This window comes from Protopterus annectens, chromosome 2.part1 (genome assembly GCF_019279795.1).
Source record: "Protopterus annectens isolate FY-2018-M chromosome 2.part1, PAN1.0, whole genome shotgun sequence".
Lineage (NCBI taxonomy): Eukaryota > Metazoa > Chordata > Ceratodontiformes > Protopteridae > Protopterus > Protopterus annectens.
This window is the reverse complement of record NC_056729.1, coordinates 671,708,970-671,733,900: the sequence shown is the minus strand read 5'-3', so window position 1 is coordinate 671,733,900 and position 24,931 is coordinate 671,708,970. Positions and strand designations below refer to the sequence as shown.

Below are 24,931 nucleotides of genomic sequence, written 5' to 3'. Positions count from 1 at the left end.
TCTTTTCTCACAAAAGGTATGCAAATTGTTTTTCAAATGAACATTCCCACTGAGCCCAATTGTTAAAGGTAAAGAAGGAGCTTAAGCATTTTAGAGCAGTTCTTGCTATGTCTGAGCCACCTGATGAAGACTGTCCCATAAGCCAAAGTAGATGATGTAGAGATAAAGAAGTTCCAGTATTATGATAAATAACTTTTGCTTCTCTACTTCATCTCTTCATTCAACCTTGAAGTTAAGTTGTGATTTCTTTTTGTTTATTGTGTACCCTAGGCATGTTAAGAAGCCTTTTTACAAATAAGGATGTTCTTGGCACTGGCACTTAGTGTCATAGTCTTCTTGACCAAGTATCTCCTTTGAGACGACCCTCCTTCAACCTTGATCATTAAGAACTCTGAGATGTTGCTGAATCAACCTGTAGGAGTTGTGTATCTCCAGTGAGTTCCTCCAACATCATCTCCACTGCAGGATGCTCCTCAGTTTTGATACTTTGGCTGTTTTATCACCATACTAGAGGTGAAGAAAGCCAGAGCAGGAGTAAGTTGATGGCATGTGGATTAGATTACTCTTCACAATCGGACAAGGCCCAAGTTTTCCTAGAAAGAATTGATCCCAAATTAATTATCTAGAGTTCTCCATTCTGGGTACTTATTTAGATGAAGGGACACATCCCCCTTTATTTCTGTCCAGCAACAGGACATTTGTGGATCTGCTGCAGTCACTGTCAGTGTTATGACATTTGACGTTTTGTCCCATTTGAGGAACGTGTGCTGCAGGAAGCTTTCCCCTTTTCTTCACCTACCTTTTGGGTTCTCCCTCCTGCAGATGGAGGACTTGATAAGAACCTAGTGTGGTGATGCCTATCTCAGGGCAGATCAGACTCGCTACGTTTTGCCTCGCTGGGGCTAGAGATGTTGGAGTAAGGTCCTGTGATGGACTGTATTGTGGTAACACCTACATCAACTTCGAACTTTTGGATAAAAATGCAGTGCCCCCCCCCCCCCACACACACACACACACACACACACACACACACACACACACACACACACACACAAGGAGTCCAGGGTGTTTTCCCTGTTAGGGAAGGGCATATGTATTGGGTGCCATTTAAATATATGCGTTGAACTACCTGACACGCTACTCTGATTTCAATGCTGCTTATTTGATCAGACTGTTGAAGCACTGAAAAGGATGTCTATGTGGATCTGAGATGGTAAATTAGCACCTCAGGTGTTATCCATAGCCAGCATATCTGTTCTTTCTGTGTGGCTTGTACTTAACACTGTTAGAGTGGTCCTTGTAGCTCTGTTCTACATTTACATTGTCTAAACGAGGCATGATGCCATATGGCGCCTTGTGGACAACTTAGACATCTGTCACAAACAGCATTGTATGACTTCCTTGCTTTTATGACCACCGGTAAAGGAAAAGCTGCAAAAGAACATACAAGAGGTGAAGATGCTCATTGCTGTAGGTGTCAATTTCGTCTCTCCAGAAAACACATTCCTGTGTAATCAGAAGGGTGTGCTGAACGTATGGTTTAAGATTTAAAGGCCAGCAGCTGTTTGAGGAGCTCCGAAAGAAGCCAGCATGTAGAGGGAGGTTTCAAAATGGACACTTCAACAGAGGCAAAGGCATTCTACAGAAACGATTTTTGCAGAGGGGTGGGGGAGCATGGGTTGAGAGGAGGCTACAGCAGAACTTCTGACGTCTGCCTGTCCCATTCTGAAGGCAGTCTGGTATAGTCTTTTCTGTATAGCAGGCCATTATGCAGTGCTGGTGAATTGAGGGAAGAGTATCCAGAGACTACAGTACATCATTTTCTTGTTCCCCGGACTCATTTCCGTTTCCTTTTCTATCCCATCAGAAGGTGGTGGCCAAGTCTATAAGGATAAACAACCTTGGCAGAGAAGCCATCCAGGAAGTTCCACCAGCTCATAGAAGGTTTGGGATTTATTCATGATTCTTACTGGTTCCCAAGAAACCCAGAACCTTGGATCCAGCCTTGATTTTAAGTGGCCTAAACCAATGTGTGAAAGACAATGATGTGTTATGGTGAGCCAGTCTTTTCTGCGTGTGTGTGTGGGGGGTGGGGGGAGGTGCTGTTTAGACTTCTATGACTCTTCTTTGCATATTAAGAGAACCATGGCATCCAGAAACTTTTTGCTGTTATGTGTAGGATCTAGCAGATAAGGATCCCCGCATTAGGTTTCTTCACAGTCTCCAAAGTGTTGAAATGTACAGGAGCTGTAGCAGCAAATCCCATGAATATGTCCCTATATCTGGAGGTCTTTCTTAACTGCCTCCATAAAGAAATCTCAGATTCAAGCAAGAACTACTTGCTGCAACTTTTTTGGAATATTGTTGGAGCAATGTGAATTCCCAGCTGTAGATGTTGCAGGTTGAGATTTTTATTGGCATTCATCTGGACATATTGAATGTTGACCTTAATGCTGTCTCACCCATAATGAGATGTTATCCCTGGATAGCATAGATGTTCTTCATGTTTCGCTGTTGCAGTCATTACATTTGGGTAATCTGCTGGCAGGTTGCCCTCATTCGGCCTGAATATCAAAGTCTTGGGTCCTGCATCGGTTGCTGTCTCCTCTTCCACGATGTCAGGGGGTATAAAACATGCAGCTGACGCCATTTTATTCAGTCTTTCTTGCCGCGTGGTGCCCGAAGCGGAAGCAGTTTGCAAGTGCTGGTCGGCAGTCTCCTGAAATTTTGGCATTCGAGTTTCAGAACCAAAGTTTTTAATTAAAGCTAAGTACCCTGTTGGGGAAACTTTTTCTTGCTCCTTACCGATGTCAGTAAAAGTTAATAATTGCATTACTTGTGGGAAGCAAGTACCTCATAAGGATTTTCATTTGTACTGTATTCCTTGCCTAGGCCCAGATCATAACATGCCTTGCTGTCGGTTTCGTGCTAGATTTAACCAACACACTATTAAGCGTCTGTATATCTTTGCTTCAAAATATTTTGGATCCAGATTTAATTACCCTGAAATGTCGTCTGATAGCAATCCGACTACTGGAGTTCACAAAAGAAGCAAAGAAAAGGACAGAGACAGACCGTTGAGGTCCAAAACCGACGAAGCTTCTCCTAAGCCAGTCGCCGGTACTCAGTGAGGTGCTTTCGCAGCCCCTGATACCCGCTACTTTTGAGTCGCAGGCCTCTACCGAGACCCATGTGGAGTCCGGTATGCTGCGAGATTCTCAGAGTATTGTACCCGCAGATGTCTCTCCCTCGGATGGGTCTGGAGCCGCTGAGCAGGCACCGGCTTCTGAGGGTGTTTTCAGGCCTCAACATTTCTATATAAAACCGACGCCAGCTTCAAAAACAAGATTAAAAACATTGTCGGCCTCTTGCAGGTCCGCAGTTACTGGATCTGTGATTAGAAGGCATGCCCGGCTCAAGGAGCAAATTTTGCCTGATCATGTTAAAGCTAAATTGTTGGATGCACCTTTACAGCATGATACTCTGGTAATAAGCAGAAGAGGTTTTAAAGAAAATAGAAGACAAAGCTAAATCTATGCAAACTGTAAAAGATTTCTTAAAAGTGCAGCCACCCAGATTCAGTAGACACTGGCCTACTAAAAATTGGTCCTTTCCTGTGTCCAACATAGCCTCACAAGGCAAATCCAGGCGCTCAAAGGGCTCTAGATACCAGTCATAGGGTTCTTACAGGTCAAAGCAATGGGGTGCTTCCACCTGCAAATCTGGAGGAAACAAAGAACAACCATACAATAAGCAGTCTCAATGTCTTCCCTCTACCATCACCAAGCAGTCATCTTTTGGCAGCTCCCTTGGGGGGGAAAATTAGCACTTCATGCTCAAAATTGGCAGTTAATAACCCAGGACAAGTGGGTATTAAACATAAGTATCCCAGGGGTACAGATTTCATTTCCATACTTTGCCACTTCCAAACGGTTGGCCAGATCTGCCACAAAATCAATGGGCAGAGGCTCAGAAACAGGTTACGTCTCTCATGGATATGGGAGCCATTCAACCAGTACCAGAACAGGAAAAAGGACAAGGTTTTTATTCAAGACTGTTCCTGGAACCCAGAAAAGACATTGCCTGGCATCCAATACTAGATTTGTCGATTTTGAACACATTCTTGGAAATCCCAAAATTCAAAATGATGACTTTACAACAGCTACTGCCCATGCTGGGCAAAAACGCTTGGTTAGTGACTTTAGACTTAAGAGGCATACCTACATATCCCAATAAGGGAATCGTGCAGAAGATACCTCCGCTTCAAGGCAGGTTTTAAGCATTCCAACCAAGAAGCAGATGCCCGTGAAACCCTCGCACGGCCAAACAGTCAAAATGAGCAATCAAAAAAACGCCAGCGAGCGTGAGCAAAGTTCACATCCAAAAAAATCATTTATTAATGTAGGGATGAAAAATCCCCCTACACATGATCAATAATCAAACCGGTTTCGGCTCCTAGGAGCCTTCTTCAGTGAAGAAGGCTCCTAGGAGCCGAAACCGGTTTGATTATTGATCATGTGTAGGGGGATTTTTCATCCCTACATTTATAAATGATTTTTTTGGATGTGAACTTTGCTCACGCTCGCTGGCGTTTTTTTTTTATTGCAGGTTTTAAGCATTACCAATTCTCTGCACTGCCCTTTGGCTTATCTACTGCGCCCAGGGTCTTTACAAAGTGCCTGGCACCAGTAATTGCATTTTGCAGACAAAGAAGCATACAAATCTATCCTTACTTGGATGACTGTCTCATTCAAGCAGAAAATAAGGACATTCTTCTTCAACATCTGGCATTTGTAAAAAGGCTTCTTAACATGCCTAGGGTACACAATAAACAAAAAGAAATCACAACTGGTACCCCCTCAAAAAATTACATTCCTGGGTGCAAGCTTGAATACAACTGCCCAGATGGCTTACCTTACGCCAGACAAAGGCAACTGACTACTTCAAACTGATGGCAACAAAAACACAGTTATCTGCAAGACAAATTCTGAAGGCTTTGGGGTTCATGGCATCCTGCATTGTACTCATTCCATATGCAAGACTGCATATGAGGAAACTACAATGGTATCTAAAAAGTTTATGGAGTCAACATTGTCACAGTCAGGAAACAATGATTCCTCTCATTCCCTGCCTACAACAGGAGTTTCTTTGGTGGGCAGAGACATGTCACCAGAACAAGGGAGGGTCTTTCACTCTACCCCCTGCCACCCAAATCCTAACTACAGATGCATCAGACTATGCTTGGGGGGCCCACCTGGCGGGTAGATGCATTCAGGGCCTTATGGAGCCCAAAACAAATGCATCTGCATCTCAACCAAAAAGAGATGTTAGCTGTTAAGAATGCCCTGACAGCCTTGAAGGACTTACTTCATCCAGGACAACTACTGATAAAGACTGATAACACCACGGTTATGTGGTACATAAACAAGCAGGGGGGTACACATTCCTACCCCCTTTGCAGACTAGCCATGGCATTGTGGGACACAGCCTTGACTTACCAAGTACATCTTCAAGCTCAGTTCCTGCCAGGAAAACAAAATACTCTGGCAGATGACCTAAGCAGAAATCTTATGGACCCTCACGAGTGGAAACTGGATCCACAAGTCTTCAGCATAACAGAGAAATGGGGGACATAGGTCTATTTGCCTCTCCCCAAATTATCAACTGGAAAAAAATTCTGCACAAGGACTCATCACAGACAAGCATGGAAAGTGGATGCCTTATCCTTCAGTTAGAAAAACCTATCAGTCTACGCCTTTCCTCCTCTGCCTGTTCTCCCCAAGGTCTTACTAAACGTCAGACAGGAAAAAACAAAAATGATCCTAATTGCCCCGGACTGGCCTCGTCAGCACTGGTACCCAATTCTAAGGAATATGTCTCAGTTCCCTCCTTCTTATGCTAATAAATGGAAGAAATTCTGTGCTTGGAACCAAGCACAAGGAACGGACACAGCAAAGCCAAATATTCCTCAGATTTTACAATACTTGGCTGAGATGCTTGACAAAGGCCTATCTTTTTCTTCAATAAAAATCCATGCCTCTGCCATCTCGGCTCATTACAACACAGAGCCTCCCATCTTTTCTCATCCTTTGCTAAAACAGTATCTTAGAGGGGCCAAAAAATTAAGGCCTACCAGAAGATCACCAACTCCTGCATGGGGCCTCAATTGTGTGCTGGAAAAGCTCACCCTGCCTCCTTTTGAACCAGCAGCTACTGCGGATATAAAGTTTTTGTCTTGGAAAACAGCTTTCCTTCTGGCAATCACTTCAGCAAGACTGGTTTCAGAACTACAGTCCCTCGTGGCTGTGGAGCCTTTTATTACATTTTACCCGGACAGGGTATCCCTCAGGACCAATCCTTCCTTTATTCCTAAGGTGGTATCCAGTGTGGCTCTTAACCAAACTATTCACCTGCCAACATTTTACCCAAATGTGCAGAACAAGGGGGAGCAAATTCTGCATTCCTTGGATGTACACAGACAACTAAGATTCTACTTAAACAGGACCAAATCTCTAAGAAAGTCTGATCAACTACTGGTGGCATTTGCTGCAGGATCAGAGGGGGAGGCTATATCAAAGCAGACTATTTCAAAGTGAATAAGCCACTGCATTCGTTTCTGCTACTTGCATCATGGTAAACCGGTGCCCAAGGGAATCGGGTCACATTGCACCAGGTCTGCAGCTACCTCAACAGCCTTTCTCAGAGGAGTTCCAACCAAAGGCATTCTAGGAGCTGCTACTTGGAGCTCTGTTCATACCTTTGCAAAGCATTATTATTTGCCTCTCTTCTCTAGGTCTAGGGCAGGTTTTGCCACTGCAGTTCTGCAGGGCCTTATAGTCTCTCCTAATGCTATTTAGTTCCAGCCTCCCATTCATAGCTTTGGGATTCTACCCAAATGTAATGACTGCAACAATGAAACGTGAAGAACATAGTACAGTTGTGTACACTTACCATACATGTAGATGTTAGTGTATTCACTGTTGCAGTCCACTGTATTCTAAAGCCTTTGTGGTGTATTTGCTTTTAGATGAAGGTAAAGTTTATGTTGCTACAGTTGCATTTACATATATATTGCTGTTTTTATATATATATATATATATATATATATATATATATATATATATATATATATCTATAATTTTGCTCCCCATTTGGGGGGCACCTGACATCTTGGGCAAGAAAAACTGAATAAAATGGTGTCAGCTGCATGTTTTACACGCCTGACGTCATAGAAGAGAAGACAGCAACCGACACAGGACCCAAGACTTTGATATTCAGGCCGACTGAGGGCAAACCTGCCAGTAGATTACCCAAATGTAATGACTGCAACAGTGAATACACTCGAACATCTACATTTATGGTAAGTGTACACAACTGTACATTCTCTCTCCTGTCTTCTCCAACAACCATGACATTTGTATCTTGGAATTCTAGTGCTAATCTTAGCGATAGTTTTCCTGTTCTTGTTTGGGAAGTATCACAAGAGATTGAGAGTGGACTGTATGGGTTCAGTGGCATAAAAATATCTTTGACTGTTCAGTCTAAATATCTCAGATGTGTTCTTAGCATCTGAAGTGGTAGTTTCACTTGGATAATGTTTCACAGGATGTTCCTTTTTCCTCCCTTCCCCAAAGTGACGGTCACCACAGATGCTTATGCCCTTCGTTGGAAAAAGTCTGTCTGACAGATGGTCCAAGGGATTTTGTCACATTAAAAAGCTTCTTTACACGCAGTTGTACTGGGAATGAGAGCAGTCTTCTTGCCCTTGCAGGCTTTGCATGGCCACCTCCTTTAGTGTACTGTTCTCATCCGTTCAGATGTTTTGGCACTTGTTTTGTATGTCTAAAAGTGTTTGTGAGGTGGTCAAGGCAGGGCATGCTTTTATCCCCTGTGTCAGGATGGCTGTGCAAATCTGTGAGTGGGCTATATCTAGTCAGTGCTTTCTGATATCAGTGGATATCCTGGTCAGGGCAACTGATTTTTAGATGGTGAACTGTTTACTCATGCCTTACAAGTAGCCCTTGAGTTAATATGCAGTGAATGCTATTCTTATTGCTAAGGCAAGCAGTACTGTAACTTCTTTGCATCCGTGATCATCCCCAGAAGGAGCAGCTTTTTTTTCTCTCACCGTTTGTAAAGGATGGATTCCCTGGGATGCTGTAATCAACTAGTAGCCTCTTGTACTTGTTTACAGCCCCCCCAAAAAAAAAAGTCTTTTACTGTTGAAGTGAATGGTAAGGATCATGTAAGATATGAATGTTTAGTACTTCACATAATGTTTCGATCTTTATTATCCTCTTCTGTTCACTTCAACATCTCCTTCCACCATCCCTCATGCTAATGCAGATTATCTCTAGGAGCTCTGGATAAGTATCTGAGGCATTTATGTATGCTGCAGTTCTCAGAGTTTATTGTGTTAGCGTAGCTGTCTTGAGAGAAGATGGAGTTATGGTGCTTCGAGTTATGGGAGGAGTCTAGAGCATGAGAAGGAAAAGTGCAGATCAGTGGCTGCCTATGGCTACCAGTCCTTTTGCTGAAGCGAGTGGACACTGGATAGTGAGGGTTCGACATTATGGCAAATACATAACTTTTACTGTGTTATGAAAAGGATAAGGGTCATACAAGGATGTAAAATTAGGTAATGAGTTATCTTATGAAAAATAAAAGCACAGAGCAGTGGTAGCGTTGTCCCCTGACATTAAGATGGTTCTCCAGTTTGATTCTCAGCTGGAGTGCCTTTTGTGCATAGTCTGCTTGTCCTGTCTGTGTGGGGTTCCTCTGGGTGCTCCAGTTTCCTCCTGTGTTTTAAAGACATACGTCTGGAGTGTTTCTCCCTGGGTCGCTGCTGAAAATTGGCTTAGTTCCCAGTCAGACTTTCTCAGTAAACGAATGTTAAATAAAAAAAACAGTATAGCTCAAGTGGAATATAAGAGGTGGCTATGTGTGTTTCAGTTAGCATTTGTCTGAATTGAGCTATACAGTTTATGAAGACTTTAACCGCACCTACCAATGTGCTAGGGTGCATTACTAGGTATGTGAGTGCTGAGAAATGTAGAGGTCCCCATTATTTCTGAAGGTCTGAGGCCTCATGTGAAATGGTGTTTATTCTGGAGTCCATATCTGTAGAGAAAAGTCATATTTTAATGTATTCACTGAAGTATTGACAAGACACTAAACAGATTGAGAAACAAGAACATGATGGATTGATGGATTGAGATTGAAGAGGTACATGTACTGTGTGAAGGTTAAATTGGACTATGGATGCATTGCGTCAATAGAAAAGCCAGTAGGTAGACGGAGGTTTTGATGCATTTGATACACACTATCTGTAGGAGCTTCCTGTTCCTTACAGTCTGGCTAGGTCCCTGCATTTCTCCTCCCAGGTGCGAGAAGTTCCAACAGTGGACATTAGAGACAACAAATGCTCATTATTTTCATTGTAGGGCACCACAACTCTGCAGCTTCCTTTGCTAGTGGGTGAGGGAGTCTTCTGCATTGTTTGATTTTAAAAGATCAATGAAACGCATCTTCATATTGTTGTATGATGGTTTAATGTAATTGGCATTAAAGTCTTCATGCTGTTAATTCTGATTTTGTAATATGCTTGTTTATTGCAGTAATGATTGGTTACAAGCAACTTAATAAACTTGAACTAGACCAGCATGGTCTGGAAGAAAATAGGGCATCGGTAGCAGATGGAGGTGTTGCAATCCAGGATTGATGTTAAAAGAAACCATTTAATTATGCCTTACACCATGGCATAGAGGGACAGGAGCCTGATTGCAACCCAGGTGATCAGGGTTTGATTAGCAGCTCTAGGACTGGAGGAGTTAGGCAAGGGGTGGTTGAAAGGATTGAGGGGGGTGTGGCCTGCTTATCTCTCCCAGGGGAGATGGATTGTAAGTACTTGGAGAGTACATGGAGCTAGATCACTTTCTCTGTTGGAGGAAACCCACCGCCTGTGCTTTGTTGATGGGTGGAGTTGCTGGTGTGGATCCTTTTCATAAGTGAGGAACCACCCAACTTGTAACTGTGTGGGCCACTTTCCCTAGTGTAAATGGATGTGTCAAGGGACATTGTGCTTAAAGCAAAAAATGCAGATAACCCCTGACCCTGATGGCCATCTAAATGATGACCCCTCTTGGCCAACTCTCGTCATCAGTGAGGAGGGAACAGTTTATTTGAATTGGCCAGGAGGGGGCTGAATTGGCAAGCAGGGCAAAAAAAGGTGGCATGACCTTGTAATATATTACTGGCAAGAGGTGATGGAAGTGCATCTCTTTTTTTGGGATGCTGGTTTGGAAGGGTACCTTTCTGGATGGGAGAAAGGTAGAAGGAAATTAAGCTGAATTGGGCTAGCTGTAGCTATCTAGTTTTTGTTTGAAGGTTTTCTATCTTTGTATCACCAGTAGTTTTAGTGCACTTAATTGAAATGTAAAATAGATTTATGAGGCCATATCTAATTGTTGCATTACTGTGGTCCACCCATCAGTTTTGCATATCCACTTCATTTCAAGATTAAGTTGCGTATATTGTGATTTCTTGTACACTTTTATTGAAATATTCATGCCTAGCAAATTATGCTTTTTAGATGTTTCTGGTTTTGATTGGCTGAGGTTGCGTATAGGTTTATAAGGCTGAGAGATGATTAGTCTCTGAGAAAACCTGAAAGGTGAGTTTTGTTTGGTTGGTTGCTTTTGACTGGCACATTTTTGCATTAAAGATATTGTCTAGCTATTCCTGAGCAAACTTCTGAACAGTTACTCATTGTGTGCCAGTGGCAAAAGAATTCCTTGATGTGGCTATTGACTAAATGGTAGGTTATATTACTGTGAAGGACCTGGATATGATGCTGAACTGGACTTGCTTAGATTTAACTATGAACCTTGTACCAGTCCAGAACAGTTGCAATGGAATGTCTTATTTTCTTTTATCTTTTCAGGAAACTTCAGGAGGTTCATAAGCGTTTAAATGAGCTACGTGAACTAGTTCATTACTACGAGCAGACCTCTGATATGATTACAGATGCAGTAAATGAACACAGTAAAAATGAAGATGATACTGAAGAATCCATTTATGACTCTGAACAGGAGAGTTCACAGCCCGTTACTAACGTTAGGTCAGCACTCTACTGAGCAGCTCAGTGTTATGGTCATGTTCTTATGAAGCAGAAGTAGGTGCATTATAAACTCAAATCTTTGTTTCCACAGAAGCACACCAAGAAGGGGCAACTGGTTTGAAAGTCAAAGTTCCAGTACACAATGTGGTACCAATAATCAAGATAGGCTGTTGAATGCTGCTTGTGAAATCAACAACCGTGCTGCTGTGAATGTAAGGACCCTGAATGTGCCTACTGCATTTGGTAAGGCTTTATTTTTTTTACTCGTGGTTTTATGCCCTTTTTTGAACTGTTCGATGTGATAGGACTTTGGTCCATGTTTTTCTGCTGTTAGGACTTTAAGCCAACGGGACCTGGGTAGCTATGCCACTTAATTTCTCAGGCTGCCAGATGTCTGTTCAACCCACAGTCCTGGGCATGGAAGGATCCCTGCATCAAAGCTCTCTTGCCCACATTAGTACAGTCTGATATGTCTGCTCTCCCAGACTACAGTTTAATTTTTGGCTTATATTGTAGATACATTTTTAGGTATTGCCATGGATTTGTATCCTCCAGCCGTTTTAGACCTCTTTCTTCACATTTCAGGTTGGTGTTTTTTAGAATTCTTGACAGACTCCTACCATTTTGATTATTTGGTGGAGTTCTGATTTCTCCACAGTGTAACAGTTTAGCGATTGGTGAAGTTCTGAATGTAATTTTAGTCGGGAAATTTCTTTATTGTGTTTTTAGAGAATCTTCTCTTGCATTGGTCCTGTATCAGGGAATGTATTATCTAGAAAGTTTCTTCTTTAGACTTCTTGCGGACTGAAATTTTTTGTGAAAAGCTGTTTTCTCCCATGGAAATGTTCTAATTTAGTTATAGCTTTACTTACTAATTGGTGACTGCCTTTAGTTGGGTAATCTGTTTTTCTCCCTTAAAAGCACTGGCAGTGTTGGAGTGTATGTGTTGGTGAATTAAATGCTATTTTAGCATGTTTGGCTGTTAACAAAAGGTTGGTGGGCTCAAGCCCATCCTAGGACTCTGTAGCACTGTCAACTGCCCTTCCAGTCTTTTTCGCAGACTGTACTGTGCCTACCTGCAAAGACCCTCCCATCATCCCAGTTCTCAGTTCAGTGCTAGTTGTGATCTTGTTTCTCTTGGACATGTCGTGGTTGGTAGCATCACTTAGTGTTGGGGCCTTGTTTACAGGTGTAGTGCAACACTGTTTGGAACCAATTTCCTTTGCTTGCACCATTTAAACAATTTGATACTGGGTCTCAAGAGTGTACTTATTGCTTGCCGCTAATGTTGGGTGGCTTCATTGTCAGTCCTTCAAGCTTTCGATCTCTAGTCCAGGCGGTTCTCGTCTGTGTACCCATGATTTTGCTCAATGTCAAATCAGTCTCAATACAAACCTTCATTGTAGGGGACTGTCTTCTGAATTTCTCTTGGTCAGCCAGGTTTGACAAGATTTGAGACTGAGTCTGTTTTTATTTATCTGTTGTTCAGGTTCCTTTAGGACTGTGGTGTATACTTCAGAGTAGACTGGCAACTGTATTTGTACTGATTAGGAGAAATGTGGCCAGGGCAATGGTGAAGCTCTCCTCTTTCAGTAATTTCCATGTTATCTTTGACATGCATTTCACCTGCTCAGGCAGATGGAGCCTCATTTTAATGTCTCATCCAAAGGATAGCAGACACACTAGTGCAGCAGTCCCTAATGCTGCATTGCAGTGTCAGTAGTAGAAAAAGGAATATAATCATCTGGTATGGAAGCAGAACCCATAACCTTCTGATGCTTTGGTACCAAAGGCAAATTTTACCTGTTGAGCCACTTAACACTGACTTTCAGCACAGAATATTTCAGATGTTTGGTCTCCGAGTTAAGTTTTACTCCACTGTGTTTTATTTCTTGGTTGGGAAAGAGATGGGTCCATGGTTCTGGGATTGATGGAGGCACAATAATTCCACAACAGCCTGGTCTCCAATGTCACAGTAAGAAAGAGACATCTCCCCTGTTAAATGTACAAGACATACCGAATAAAGTGATAGAACTTTTCTTGATAGCTTAAGGACGTTTAGTTAAGAACATTTGTGGTCAGTCTTATTGTTTATATGTTTAGTGAGATACATCCAAAAGGTGGCACCGCATAGATAAATGATGTGTTCAGTGTGGAATATGACATAGTGATTATCTCTTTAGACCTTGATGATATTTTTGTGGTAATTAGCTTTGTTAAAAAAAGGATTTCCTGACTGCCATTATCACATGATGGTCAAAAGTGAGGGAATTAGCAGGAAAAGTGTTTGGGTGCCTAGCTGCAATTTCATTTTGTAGTAGTGTGTTGTCAATACAGTATGATGAGGGGAGAGGCAGTCTAACAAAAGTGATTATTTTGTACTTTATACCATCTGGTTTGAATTTATTAGTACACCAAGACTTTGCTGTGGAGAGTTCATTCTGGAGTATTTGGGAGACAGGATGACTGAAAATAACTTCCAGTTTACTGTCTTTTGTAAATTTTGTTAGCCATAAGATGTGACACTTTATTTGGAGATCTGATAAGTAGTGGCCCTGAGGGACACCGCTAGTCATTTTTATTCTTCCTGATAAGGCACTTGTGTCGATTTTGTCTTTTAGCCATTTTGCTAGACATCTTACCACATATGAGTTGATTTTTATTCCAAGCATTTAGTTCTGCTTGTTGTAGCTTAGAGAATGTTGTCGAAGGCTTTGGCCAGGTGAAAGTATGCCATGTGTACCTCTTGGCTCATGTCTGCACCTCTGTAACCTTTTCATAGAAAATTAGCAGAATCAGTAGACAGGATTTACCTTCCCCAAAGCCCGTACCGTTTGGGGTTAAATCTAATTATCTTGATTTTGTAGTTTATATGTTCCACGGTTTGAATATGAGGCTTGTAAGACAGATTGATCTCTAATTACCTAGGTTGGTTATTAAGGTCACCATTATAGAAGGGCAGTAGACAGTGTAACAGAGTCCTTGGGTGGGCTTGAGCCCACCAACCTTTTGTTAACAGCCAAACATGCTAACCAGTTGTGCAACAGAGGTGTAATCGTTTACCATATTTGGCAGCTTAGCATTGGCCTTCCTCCTTCCTTCACTGATTGGAGGTGGGACCTGTTTGTAAGATTTCCTTGTATAAAGCTGTCATTTGTCCTTTATCTGTTTTGTCCCCTGTCCTAAGGTAGGGCAGGATCTTTCAGTAATTTTCATCGGGGTGTATGAGAAATTGCTTTATATTTCTGTGCCATATATTCATGACTGTAGCTTTGGATTCTCTGAGACATAGATTGATGTTCATCGTGTTTCACTGTTGCAGTCATTACACTTGGGTTATCCTGCTGGCAGGCTACCCGCAGTCGGCCTGAATTCCAAAGTCTTGGTCCGGCGTCGGTTGCTGTCGCCTCTTCCCTGACGTCAGTGCACCAGGGGTATAAAAGATGCAGCCGACGCCATTTTCTTCAGTCTTTCTTGCCGCGTGGTACCCGAAGCAAAAGCAGTTCGCAAGTGCCGGTCGGCCGACTCCTGAGATTTTCTAAGTCGAATTTCAGATCCGAAGTCTTCATTAAAGCTAAGTACCCCGTTGGGGAAACTTTTTTCTTACTCCAGACCGATGTCAGAAAAAGTTAACAACTGTATTTCTTGTGGGCAGCAAATACCTCATAAGGATTTTCACTTTTACTGTATTCCTTGCCTAGGCCCTGACCACGACGTTGCTTGTTGTCGGTTTTGTGCTAGATTTAACCAACGCACTGTTAAGCGTCGGTACGATTTTGCCTTTCATTACTTCGACCGAAGATTCAATTATACAATGCCGGCGGAACAGCCGATGACCGGAGTTTATAAAAAACGCAAGGATAAAGACAAGGACAGGCATCAGAGGTCCAAAACCGACAATGAGGCTTCCGTTAAGCTAGTCGTTGGTTCGCCGGTTCTCAGTGAGGTGCTTTCGCAGCCCCTGACACCCGCTACCTCAGAGCCACAGGCCGCTTCCAACTCCCACGTGGAGCCGACTGGGCCTCTGGAAACTCAAGGTATGGGATCCTCGGAAACTATTCCCTCAGATGGGTCCGGAGCCGCTGTGCAGGCATCGGCTTCTGAGGATGTTTTCAGTCCTACACAGTTATATGTAAAGCCATCTTCAGCTTCAAAGCCAAAGACTAAAGCAGCTCTAAAGACAAAGAAACAAGTACAGCATTCTCCAGGACAGACGTCCATTTCTAAACAACAGATGCTCAAAATGGCCAAAGACCTTATTACTTTGATCAGGGGTTCCCATCCCCCTCCTGATAAGAGGCCTAGGCAAGAGACAGAATATGAATCTTCAGATCAGGTTTCCATTTCCTCTGATTCCTCCTCTGATCAGGAATACTCTCTTCCTCCCTATGAGGATTCTGATGCTGAAGAAATCTATTCCTTCAGCTGCTCCAACTGAAGATTACTCCTTTGGGGAAACCCTGCATACCATGAGGGAGCACTTTCATTGGGAGAGCCAGGATTATTCAGAATCTAAGAAAAGGCTCAGAGATTTCCTTTTACTTCCTTAGCACAGGCCCCTTGCTATTCCCCCTGTTCTGGACATTGTTGATGTTTTTTCAGAGTCCAGCCTGTCTCCAGACTCTATACCCCCTGCACCTGTTAAGCCAGACAGATACTACAGGGTCCCAGATTCCCATAAATTTCTATACAAAAACCCTTCTGCTGACCCAGAAACCATATCTCAGGGTCCTAAAGGTGTCAAGGCTTCCACTGCTAAAAACCCTGTTCCCTCGGATAGAGATTCAAGGGCACTGGACAGATGGGGGGAAAAAGGTTTACACTTCTGCTACTTTGGCTGTAAGGGCCTTAAATTGTCAATTTCATATGCTTAAATATCACAATGCCTAATGTCACTATTAAAACAGAAAATGTTGACTAACTCTGAATGTCCAGAGAACAAGGAAATGCAGGATGTATTGCATGCAGCTGAACAAGTGGGAAAACATACCTTGCAATGTGGTTTTGATTCTTTGGAGGCCTCTTGTAGGACCGCTGTAATGGGTTCTGTGATTAGGAGGCATGCTTGGTTAAAGGAACAGAATCTGCCTGATCATGTTAAAGCAAAATTATTAGATGCTCCATTACAGCATGATACTTTGGTGTTAAGGCAGAAGAGGTGTTGAAGAAATGGAGGATAAAACAAAATCTATGCAGACAGTTAAGGATTTCTTACAGGTACAGCCACCCAGATTTAGCAGGAACTGGCCTTCAAAAAAATTGGCCCTTTCCAGTTTCAGGCCACAAAGAGGCAGATACAGACACCCTAGAGGCAGATCCCAGCCCCAAGGCTCATACAGGCCTAAACAATGGGGTGCTTCTACCTCCAAAAGCGGAGAAGACAAATCTCAACCTTATAGGAAACAGTCCCAATGACTTACCTCTACCAGTACTAAGCACTTATCTTTTGGAAGCTCCCTTAGGGGGAAAACTAGCACATGTGAAGTTGTACTATCTCGCCGTTTTGTTCTTACAAACGGGTTTGGAGCAGATCCCTCTGCTCCGAGTCGGCCGCTTTCCAAGCTCAGACTCTCAGAGAAGCTCGAGACCTAGTGGATATCCCATGATTCCCTTCTGTAACTCCCCAGATCTAGTTTGCCGCTGCAACGATCGCAAGTTCTCAAGAGTGAAGCTCGGGCCAGTGAAAACTTTTCTTACTTAACAATTTTTGTAGTTTAAGAATTGTTCTCCTGAAGACCTTTGGATCTCAACCATCCACCTCTTGGGTTACCCCGCCCTTCGATGAACTAATGGAACTAGTTGCTCGAAGGGCGTGGGAGTCTCCTGACACCATGGAACCAGTCCCTCGGAGGCCTAATGTTCATTACTGCACCATCAGACAAGTCCTTCTTGACAAAAGGAGTTCCGGTAGATACTATGATGGTGGTGGCGGCCACTAAGAAAGAGATGGAGTCTTTTTCTACTGTCCATCCTCCTAATAAAGATTCCAGGACTATGGACAGATATGGAAAATGCATTTTCAGTTCGGCGACATTTTCCATGAGATCGCTAAACTACCTAACTCATTTCACCCATCTTCAATGAGATCTCCTCAAAGAACTAGGAGACACTCTCCAGGGTAATGTAGCTGATGCAATCTCTGACAAGGTGAATGCACAACTCAACACCCTAAATTCCATAGTCAACTCATCCATGCGGCTCATTTCGTATGCTGCCGAGGGTTCGAGTAGAGCGGTGGGTTCAGCGATAGCTCTTAGGAGACAATCCTGGATGCACCTGTGCTCCTTCGCAGAAGCCTTTAAGTCTTCATTTGTGAACACCCCCTTTGACGGATCGGCCTTGTTTGGTCCAAATGTTAAGGAGACGCTTATGAGGTGTGAGCAAGAAGGAAAGACTCTATCTGCCGTTTGAGTCTGTTTTTCCACTCCAACCAGACCGTACCCCAAAGGGCAACGAAGTGGGAAAAAGTGGTTCTGGAAACCTCAGGAAGCTTTCCAAAACACACCTACAGATACCTCCTCCAGAGGCAGAGGAAGAGGTCAAAATGGAAGACGCCGTCCAATCGGCAGAGGTGGTCCGCAAAACCAGGGTGACAGGGAGCAGTTCTCTGGCAAACCCCATCAGCATTCCTGAAGGGAAGCCCGGCTGTTCTACTCTGGAGACAGTTGGGGGTCGCTTAGCTTTACACCCAAATGCCTGGCTAAACATCACAACAGATTCCTGGGTGAAAAGCATCATTACCAGAGGTAATCACATTCCCTTTATAAGAAATCCCCCTGTATTTGCAAAAAGTCCAGACGTTCCACCCAGTCTGAGAAAACTAGCAGAGATAGAGATTCAAAATCTTCTAGACAAAAGTCATCCAGCCAGTCCCGGCAGACCAAAGAGGATTCGGAACTTACTCAAGGTTCTTTTTAGTGCCAAAGAAGACTGGGGACTGGAGGCCCATTCTAGACCTCAGCAGGCTCAACACCTTTGTAAAGGAGAAGTTCCGGATGGTCACGCTGCAATCAATCCTCCCTTTTTTGTCAAAGGGGGAGTGGATGTGCTCTATAGATCTCAAGGATGCATACTGCCATATCAAAATGGACAGAGCATCCAGAGATGATCTGCGTTTTCGGCTGGGAGCCAGTCATTACCAATTCAGAGCCCTGCCCTTTGGTCTCACCACAGCCCCCAGGGTGTTCACCAAATGCATGGCGGTGGTTATGGCTCATATGAGACGACTAGGATTCAGTGTTTCCGTATCTGGATGACTGGCTCCTTACCGCAACCACCAAGTATCAACTTCTGCGGACAAGAGACTACTTAATGCATCTTTGTTCTCGTTTAGGTATCACTCTAAATTTCGAGAAATCTGCATTATTGCCCTCGCAGCATATTACTTTCTTAGGAGCAGAAGTAGACACCATCAATGAAAAAATCAAGTTGCCTCAATCCAGAATTGTCTCACTGAGGGATCAGTTATCCAGCCTCCTAGTTCTCAACAAAGCACCGGCGTCACAGATGCTACAACTTTTGGGCACAATGGCGGCGGCCTTGATAGCAGTTCCCTTAGGCCGAATGCACATGCGGATATTACAATGGCTACTTTTCGCTCAGTGGTCCTACCAGAGTCTACCCTTATCATATGAGATTCGATTGACAACTCTCTGCAAGAAAGATCTCACTTGGTGGTTAATCATTGACCAAGTGACAATCGGTCGTCCCTTTGTTCTTCCCCAGCCCGTAGCCACAGTGACCACGGATGCTTCCCTGATAGGGAGGTGGGGGGCTTTTTCAGGGAAAGACTATCCAAGGCACTTGGTCTGTTATAGAGACTCATTTGCATATCAACGTCCTGGAGCTGAGAGCAGTGTTCCTAGTGTTGCAGCACTTTCACAACTCTCTACCTCTAGGTATGATTGCCATCCAGACGGACAACATGTCGGTAGTCTGGTACATCAACAAACAAGGGGGAACCAAGTCCTATCCCCTATGCCGTGAGGCACTGAGAATATGGCAGTGGGCTGTATCCACCGGACGCTTTGACAGCAACGCACATCCCGGGATCTTCCAACGTGATAGCCGACAGTTTAAGCAGGGCTATGCTGCTGCCTCACCAGTGGTCTCTAAAACAAGAGTGTGGCGGAACAGATCTTCCTCCGATGGGGCCGGCCTTGTTGCGACCTGTTTGCATCCCCAATGAATGCCGAATGCCGCAGCTACTTTGCCCTTTATCCCCCACCGGGGAACAAACCAAGGGATGCACTCGTGCACGATTGGCCCCTGGGTCTCCTATATGCTTTTCCACCGATCCTCTTAATTCCCAGATTTATTCAGAAAGCCAAAAGTCTAGGAAGGATGGTTATATTGATAGCCCCATCTTGGCCTCAGCAAATTTGGTTCCCCTTTCTGCGGAAATATCAACTGGAAGAACCGTGGATCCTAGACCCAGTGCCGGACCTGCTGACCCATTCGTCGGGAGTTCATCCTTCCCTTCTCTCCCTAAATCTGACAGCTTGGCTGTTCCCATTCCCACTTTAGCCAGGTCTACTGTTTTGTCCCCTGCCGTCCAGCATATCATAGTTTCTTCTCACAAACTGTCTACCAGGAAATTATACAATAGTAAGTGGAAATGATTCGTACATTGGGTTGCTCGCTACAACATTGATCCATTTGTGGTGCCACTTCATATCATTCTGGAGTTTTTATCCTCATTGTTCAATAAGGGCTCAGCAGCTGCCACCATAAGAGTACAATTGGCTGCTATCTCAAACTTTCATGTAGGATGTGATTGATCTAACATTATGGCGCATAGGCTTTGTAAAGCGTTTCTAAAAGGAACCCATCACTTCAGACCACCGGTTAGACACCCTATTTCTCCCTGGAATTTAAATCTCATATCACAATTGATGCTTTCCCTGTTCAAACCAGCCTCTTCATGCCATCTGAAATTCCTTTTGTGGAAGACTATTTTCTTGGCAGCCATTACTTCCGCACGTAGAGTGTCTGAACTGCAGGCATTGTCCTCCAGACCGCCATATTTAATTTTTCACCCAGACAGAGTTTCTCTTAGGACTAATCCCACTTTCCCTCCCAAAGTGTGCTCAGAGAGCAACCTAAATCAATCCATCGAACTTCCTACCTTCTTCAGACATCACACCAACAAACTAGAATATATGTTGCATAAGCTTGACGTGCACCGGCAGCTAAGGTTCTACCTTGACCGTACTAAGGATTTCAGACAGACTGAACAGCTGTTTGTTTCGTTCGCTGATAACAGGAAGGGACATGCAGTTTCAAAAACCACTTTATCCAGATGTCTGGCTAACTGTATCAGATTTGTTTACGCATCTACCAATCAGTCATTGTCTGATGTTAAAGCCCATTCTACCCGGGCGGTGTCTACATCCCTGGCGTATGCTGCCCGTTTGCCTTTAGATGTTATCTGTGCAGCTGCCACATGGTCTAAGCCTCACATGTTCATCACTCACTATAAAGTGGACAGGGCTTCCAGGGACAGGGCCTCCTTTGGTTCCACTGTGCTTAGGAATGTTCTCCCGTGAGCCACCCAGGATTAGGGTGCTTGGGACGCTACCTGTTTGTAAGAACAAAACGGCGAGATAGTACAACTTCACATAAAGAAGTTATGTATTTACCATAACATTCCATGTGAGTTGTACATCTCGCCTTTTTTTTGTTACATTCCCTCCCTCCGTCCCCCTCCGTGGAGAGTGATGGTTGCCTTAGCAGGGAGGTCAGTTTTGGTCATTTTTAGATCAGCCTATCCTTGGGCAGGTTGCCTCCTTCCTCTGTTCCTGTTTTATTCTGGAATTCACGATTCAGGGGGTTGGTACCTATCCTTGGTTTCCTTGGTTTCCTGCGTTGCAGCTTGCTAGATCTGGGGAGTTACAGCAGGGAATCATGGGATATCCACTAGGTCTCGAGCTTCTCTGAGAGTCTGAGCTTGGAAAGCGGCCGACTCAGAGCTGAGGGATCAGCTCCGAACCCGTTTATAAGAACAAAAAGGCGAGATGTACAACTCACATATAACGTTATGGTAAGTACATAACTTCTTTTTTTTCACAAAACTGGCACATGATCACCCAGGACAAATGGGTCTTGAATAAGTGTCTCAGGGTTACAGGTTCCACTTTCACACCCTGCCAAAGGCAAAAGGCATGCCAGACCTGTCACACAATCAATGGGCAGAGGCACAAAAGCAAGTTTATCCCTCATGGACATGAGGGCCATTCAGCGAGTACCCCACTACAGGAGCAGGGACAAGGATTTTATTCATGACTTTTCCTGGTACCCAGAAAGGACAAAGCCTGGAGACCAATTCTGGACCTGTCTATTCTAAACACTTTTCTGAACGTTCCAAAATTCAAAATGTTGACTCTGCAGCAGCTTCTGCCCATGCTGGGCATGAAGGCTTGGCTTGTAACCTTGGACCTAAAAGAGGCATACCTGCATGTCCCAATCAGACAATCTTGCAGAAGATACCTCAGAGTCATAGCTGGCTCAATGCACTACCAATTCTCTGCACTGCCCTTTGGCTCATCTACTGCGCCCAGGGTCTTCACAAAATGCCTGGCACCAGTAATTGCTTTTTGCAGACAGAGGAATACAAATATATCCCTACTTGGACGACTGCCTTATTCAAGCAGAGAACAAGGACATTCTACTAATGCATCTGGTGTTTGTAAAAAGATTGCTACTTTGCCTAGGGTACACAGTAAATGAAAAGAAATCAAAACTAGTACCCTCTCAAGAAATAATATTCCTGGGTGCAAGCTTAAATACAACTGCCCAGATGGCTTATCTCACGCCAGAGAAACAAAGGCAACTGACTTCGAAATGTTGGCAACAAAAACCCAGTTATCTGCAAGAAAAATTCTGCAGGCTTTGGGCTTCATGGCATCCTGCATTCTGTTAATACCATATGCAAGACTGCATATGAGGAAACTACAATGGTATCTAAAAAGTGGTTGGACTCCACATTGCCACAGCCTGGAAAAACTAATTACACTCATTCCCTGCCTGCAACAGGAGTTTCGATGGTGGGCACAGGCCTGTCACCACAAGGGACAGCCTTTCACTTTACCCACTGCCAGGCAGACAATAACAGATGCATCAGATTGTGCCTGGGGGGCCCACATGGCGGGAAAATGTATTCAGGGCACATGGCCCACAAGCCAAATGCATCTTCATTATCAATCTAAAAGAAATGCTGGCTGTCCAGAATGCCCTGACAGCTTTCAAGGATCTGCTTCATTCAGGACAACTGCTGATAAAGACTGACAGTACAACAGTCATGTGGCACATAAACAGACAGGGAGGCACGCATTCCTACCCCCTCTGCAAACAAGCCATGATTTTGTGGAACACAGCATTGACTTATCAAGTGCACCTGCAAGCACAATTCCTGCCAGGAAAGGTAAATACTCTGGCAGACGAACTAAGCAGAAACCTCATGGATCCTCACGAGTGGAAACTAGATCCTCAAATCTTCAGCATGATAACAAGGAAATGGGGATGCCCAGACATAGATCTGTTTGCCTCCTTTCACAACTGCCAACTACAGAGATTTTGCACAAGGACTTATAACAAGCTAGCATGGAAAGTGGATGCTCTATCATTCAGCTGGAAAAACCTTACAGTATATGCCTTTCCTCCACTACCTCTCCTCCCCAAGGTACTCCTACAGGTCAGACGAGAGAAGCCAAAGATGATCCTGATTGCCCCAGACTGGCCACGCCAGCACTGGTGCCCAATCCTAAAGAGTTTGTCCCAAGGCCCAGCCTGGACATTGCCTCAAATTCCTGATTTACTGACCCAACAAAGCAATCAGATACTGCACAGCCAACTCAGAACCCTAAATCTGGCTGCATGGCGGATAATGTGACCATTCAGAACACACCTCTCTCCAAGGCAGTTATGGGTGTTATTCTGGAGGCCAGGAGGCCCAGCACCAGAAAATCGTATGCAGAAAAGTGGAAGAGATTCTGTGCTTGGAACCAGGCACAAGGAATTGACATGCTTGTACCAAATATTCCTCAGATTTTACAATAACTGAGATGCTGGACAAGGGCCTATCCTTTTCATCCATTAAGATCCATGCCTCTGCCAATTCAGCTCATTACAATACAGACCCATCTATTTTGTCACATCCACTACTAAGGCAGTACCTCAGAGGGGCAAAAAACATAATACCCCCCAAGAAGAGCACCAATACCTGCATGGGACCTCAACTTTGTCTTGGAAAAACTCATGCTGCCCCCTTTTGAGCCAGCCAATACAGCTGAGATAAAATTCTTATGGAAAACAGCTCTGCTCTTAGCAATAATTTCAGCAAGAAGAGTCTGAGTTACAGGCACTAATGGCGGTTGAACCTTTCATAATTTTCCATCCGGACAGGGTTTCTCTGAGGACAAAGCCAACATTTTTTCCTAAGGTAGTGTCCGGTGTGGCTCTTAATCAAACAATTCACTTGCCTACCTTTTATCCAAACCCACCGAATAAGGGGGAGAGAATTCTACATTCTTTGGACATAGACAGCTATGCTTTTACTTGGACAAAACTAAAACTTTCAGAAAGTCTGAGCAACTCTTAGTGGCATATGCTGCAGGATCTCAAGGAAAAGCGATCTCAAAGCAGACTGTTTCCAAATGGATAGCCCACTGCATTCATTTCTGCTATTCTCAACATGGCAAATCAGTGCCTAAGGGCATCAGGCCACACTCAACCAGAGCAGCAGCTACTTCAGCAGCCACTTCAGCAGCCTTCCTCAGAGGAGTACCAACCAAGGACATTTTGGAGGCTGCAACTTGGACTTCAGTGCACACTTTTACAAAGCACTACCACTTACCTCTTTACTCTAAATCCAGAGCAGGCTTTGCCACTGCAGTTCTGCAGGGCCTCATAGCCTCTCCTAATTCTGTTTAGGCCCAGCCACCCAACCTCAGCTTTGGGATTCAACCCAAGTGTAATGACTGCAACAGTGAAACACTATGAACATAGTACAGTTGTGTACCTACCATAAATATAGATGTTCGAGTGTATTCACTGTTGCAGTCCAGGTTACCCACCCACCATCCCCCTTTCTTTGCTGGGACTTATCTGTACTTCTCTATTCTATACAACCTATGTGGTGTATTTGCTTGTCAATGAAGATTGTTTTATTTTAGTGCATGCTCTTTTAATGGCATAATTTCTTAGCCTACCCTTTTTGCGGCACCTGACATCTGGGGCAAGAAAAACGGAAGAAAATGGCGTCTGCTGCATCTTTTATACCCCTGGCGCACTGACGTCAGGGAAGAGGTGACAGCAACAGACGCCGGACCAAGGCTCTGGAATTCAGACAGACTGCGGGTAGCCTGCCAGCAGGATAACCCAAGTGTAATGACTGCAACAGTGAATACACTCTAACATCTACATTTATGGTAGGTACACAACTGTACTTTCTCTATATATAGGTTCTTGAGTTTGTTCCAGTTTTCTCAAGTTTCTCTCGACCATAGTTAGCTTTATTGAGTGTGATTCTCTGCCTTTTTGCACTGTTTGGGCATTTTCTGTTACTCTCCAGTGCTGAGTCTCGCACCCTGGAGTGTTCCCTGAGGATTTTCAGGGTGATTTCTCCCTTTCTTAACAGTTCCATTGGGGGTGCTGGTCATCTTTGCTGCTCAGTCTTCACTTGATTGTTGCACCTGTCATCACTGGAACTGGAAGGTGTTGGTTGGCTGGCAGCACCTTATTCTGGCAGGGTAGAATTGGATTTAGTGTAGCTGACACTAATGTTCTTCCTCTTGGCTTCTCATTCACCCATTC

General features: G+C 44.0%; 1 protein-coding gene across 1 annotated transcript in view; it reads left to right on the top strand.

Moving 5' to 3' along the window:
* The window catches only part of PCM1 (pericentriolar material 1), a gene marked incomplete at its 5' end in the record, with an annotated part of 3,258,627 nt that overhangs the window by 381,216 nt on the left and 2,852,480 nt on the right, over positions 1-24,931 (top strand). Inside the window, 2 exons of the mRNA XM_044063494.1 lie at positions 10,943-11,119; positions 11,211-11,362. Of these exons, the coding sequence (XP_043919429.1) occupies positions 10,943-11,119; positions 11,211-11,362 (329 nt within the window). The remainder of the gene's footprint in view (positions 1-10,942; positions 11,120-11,210; positions 11,363-24,931) is intronic.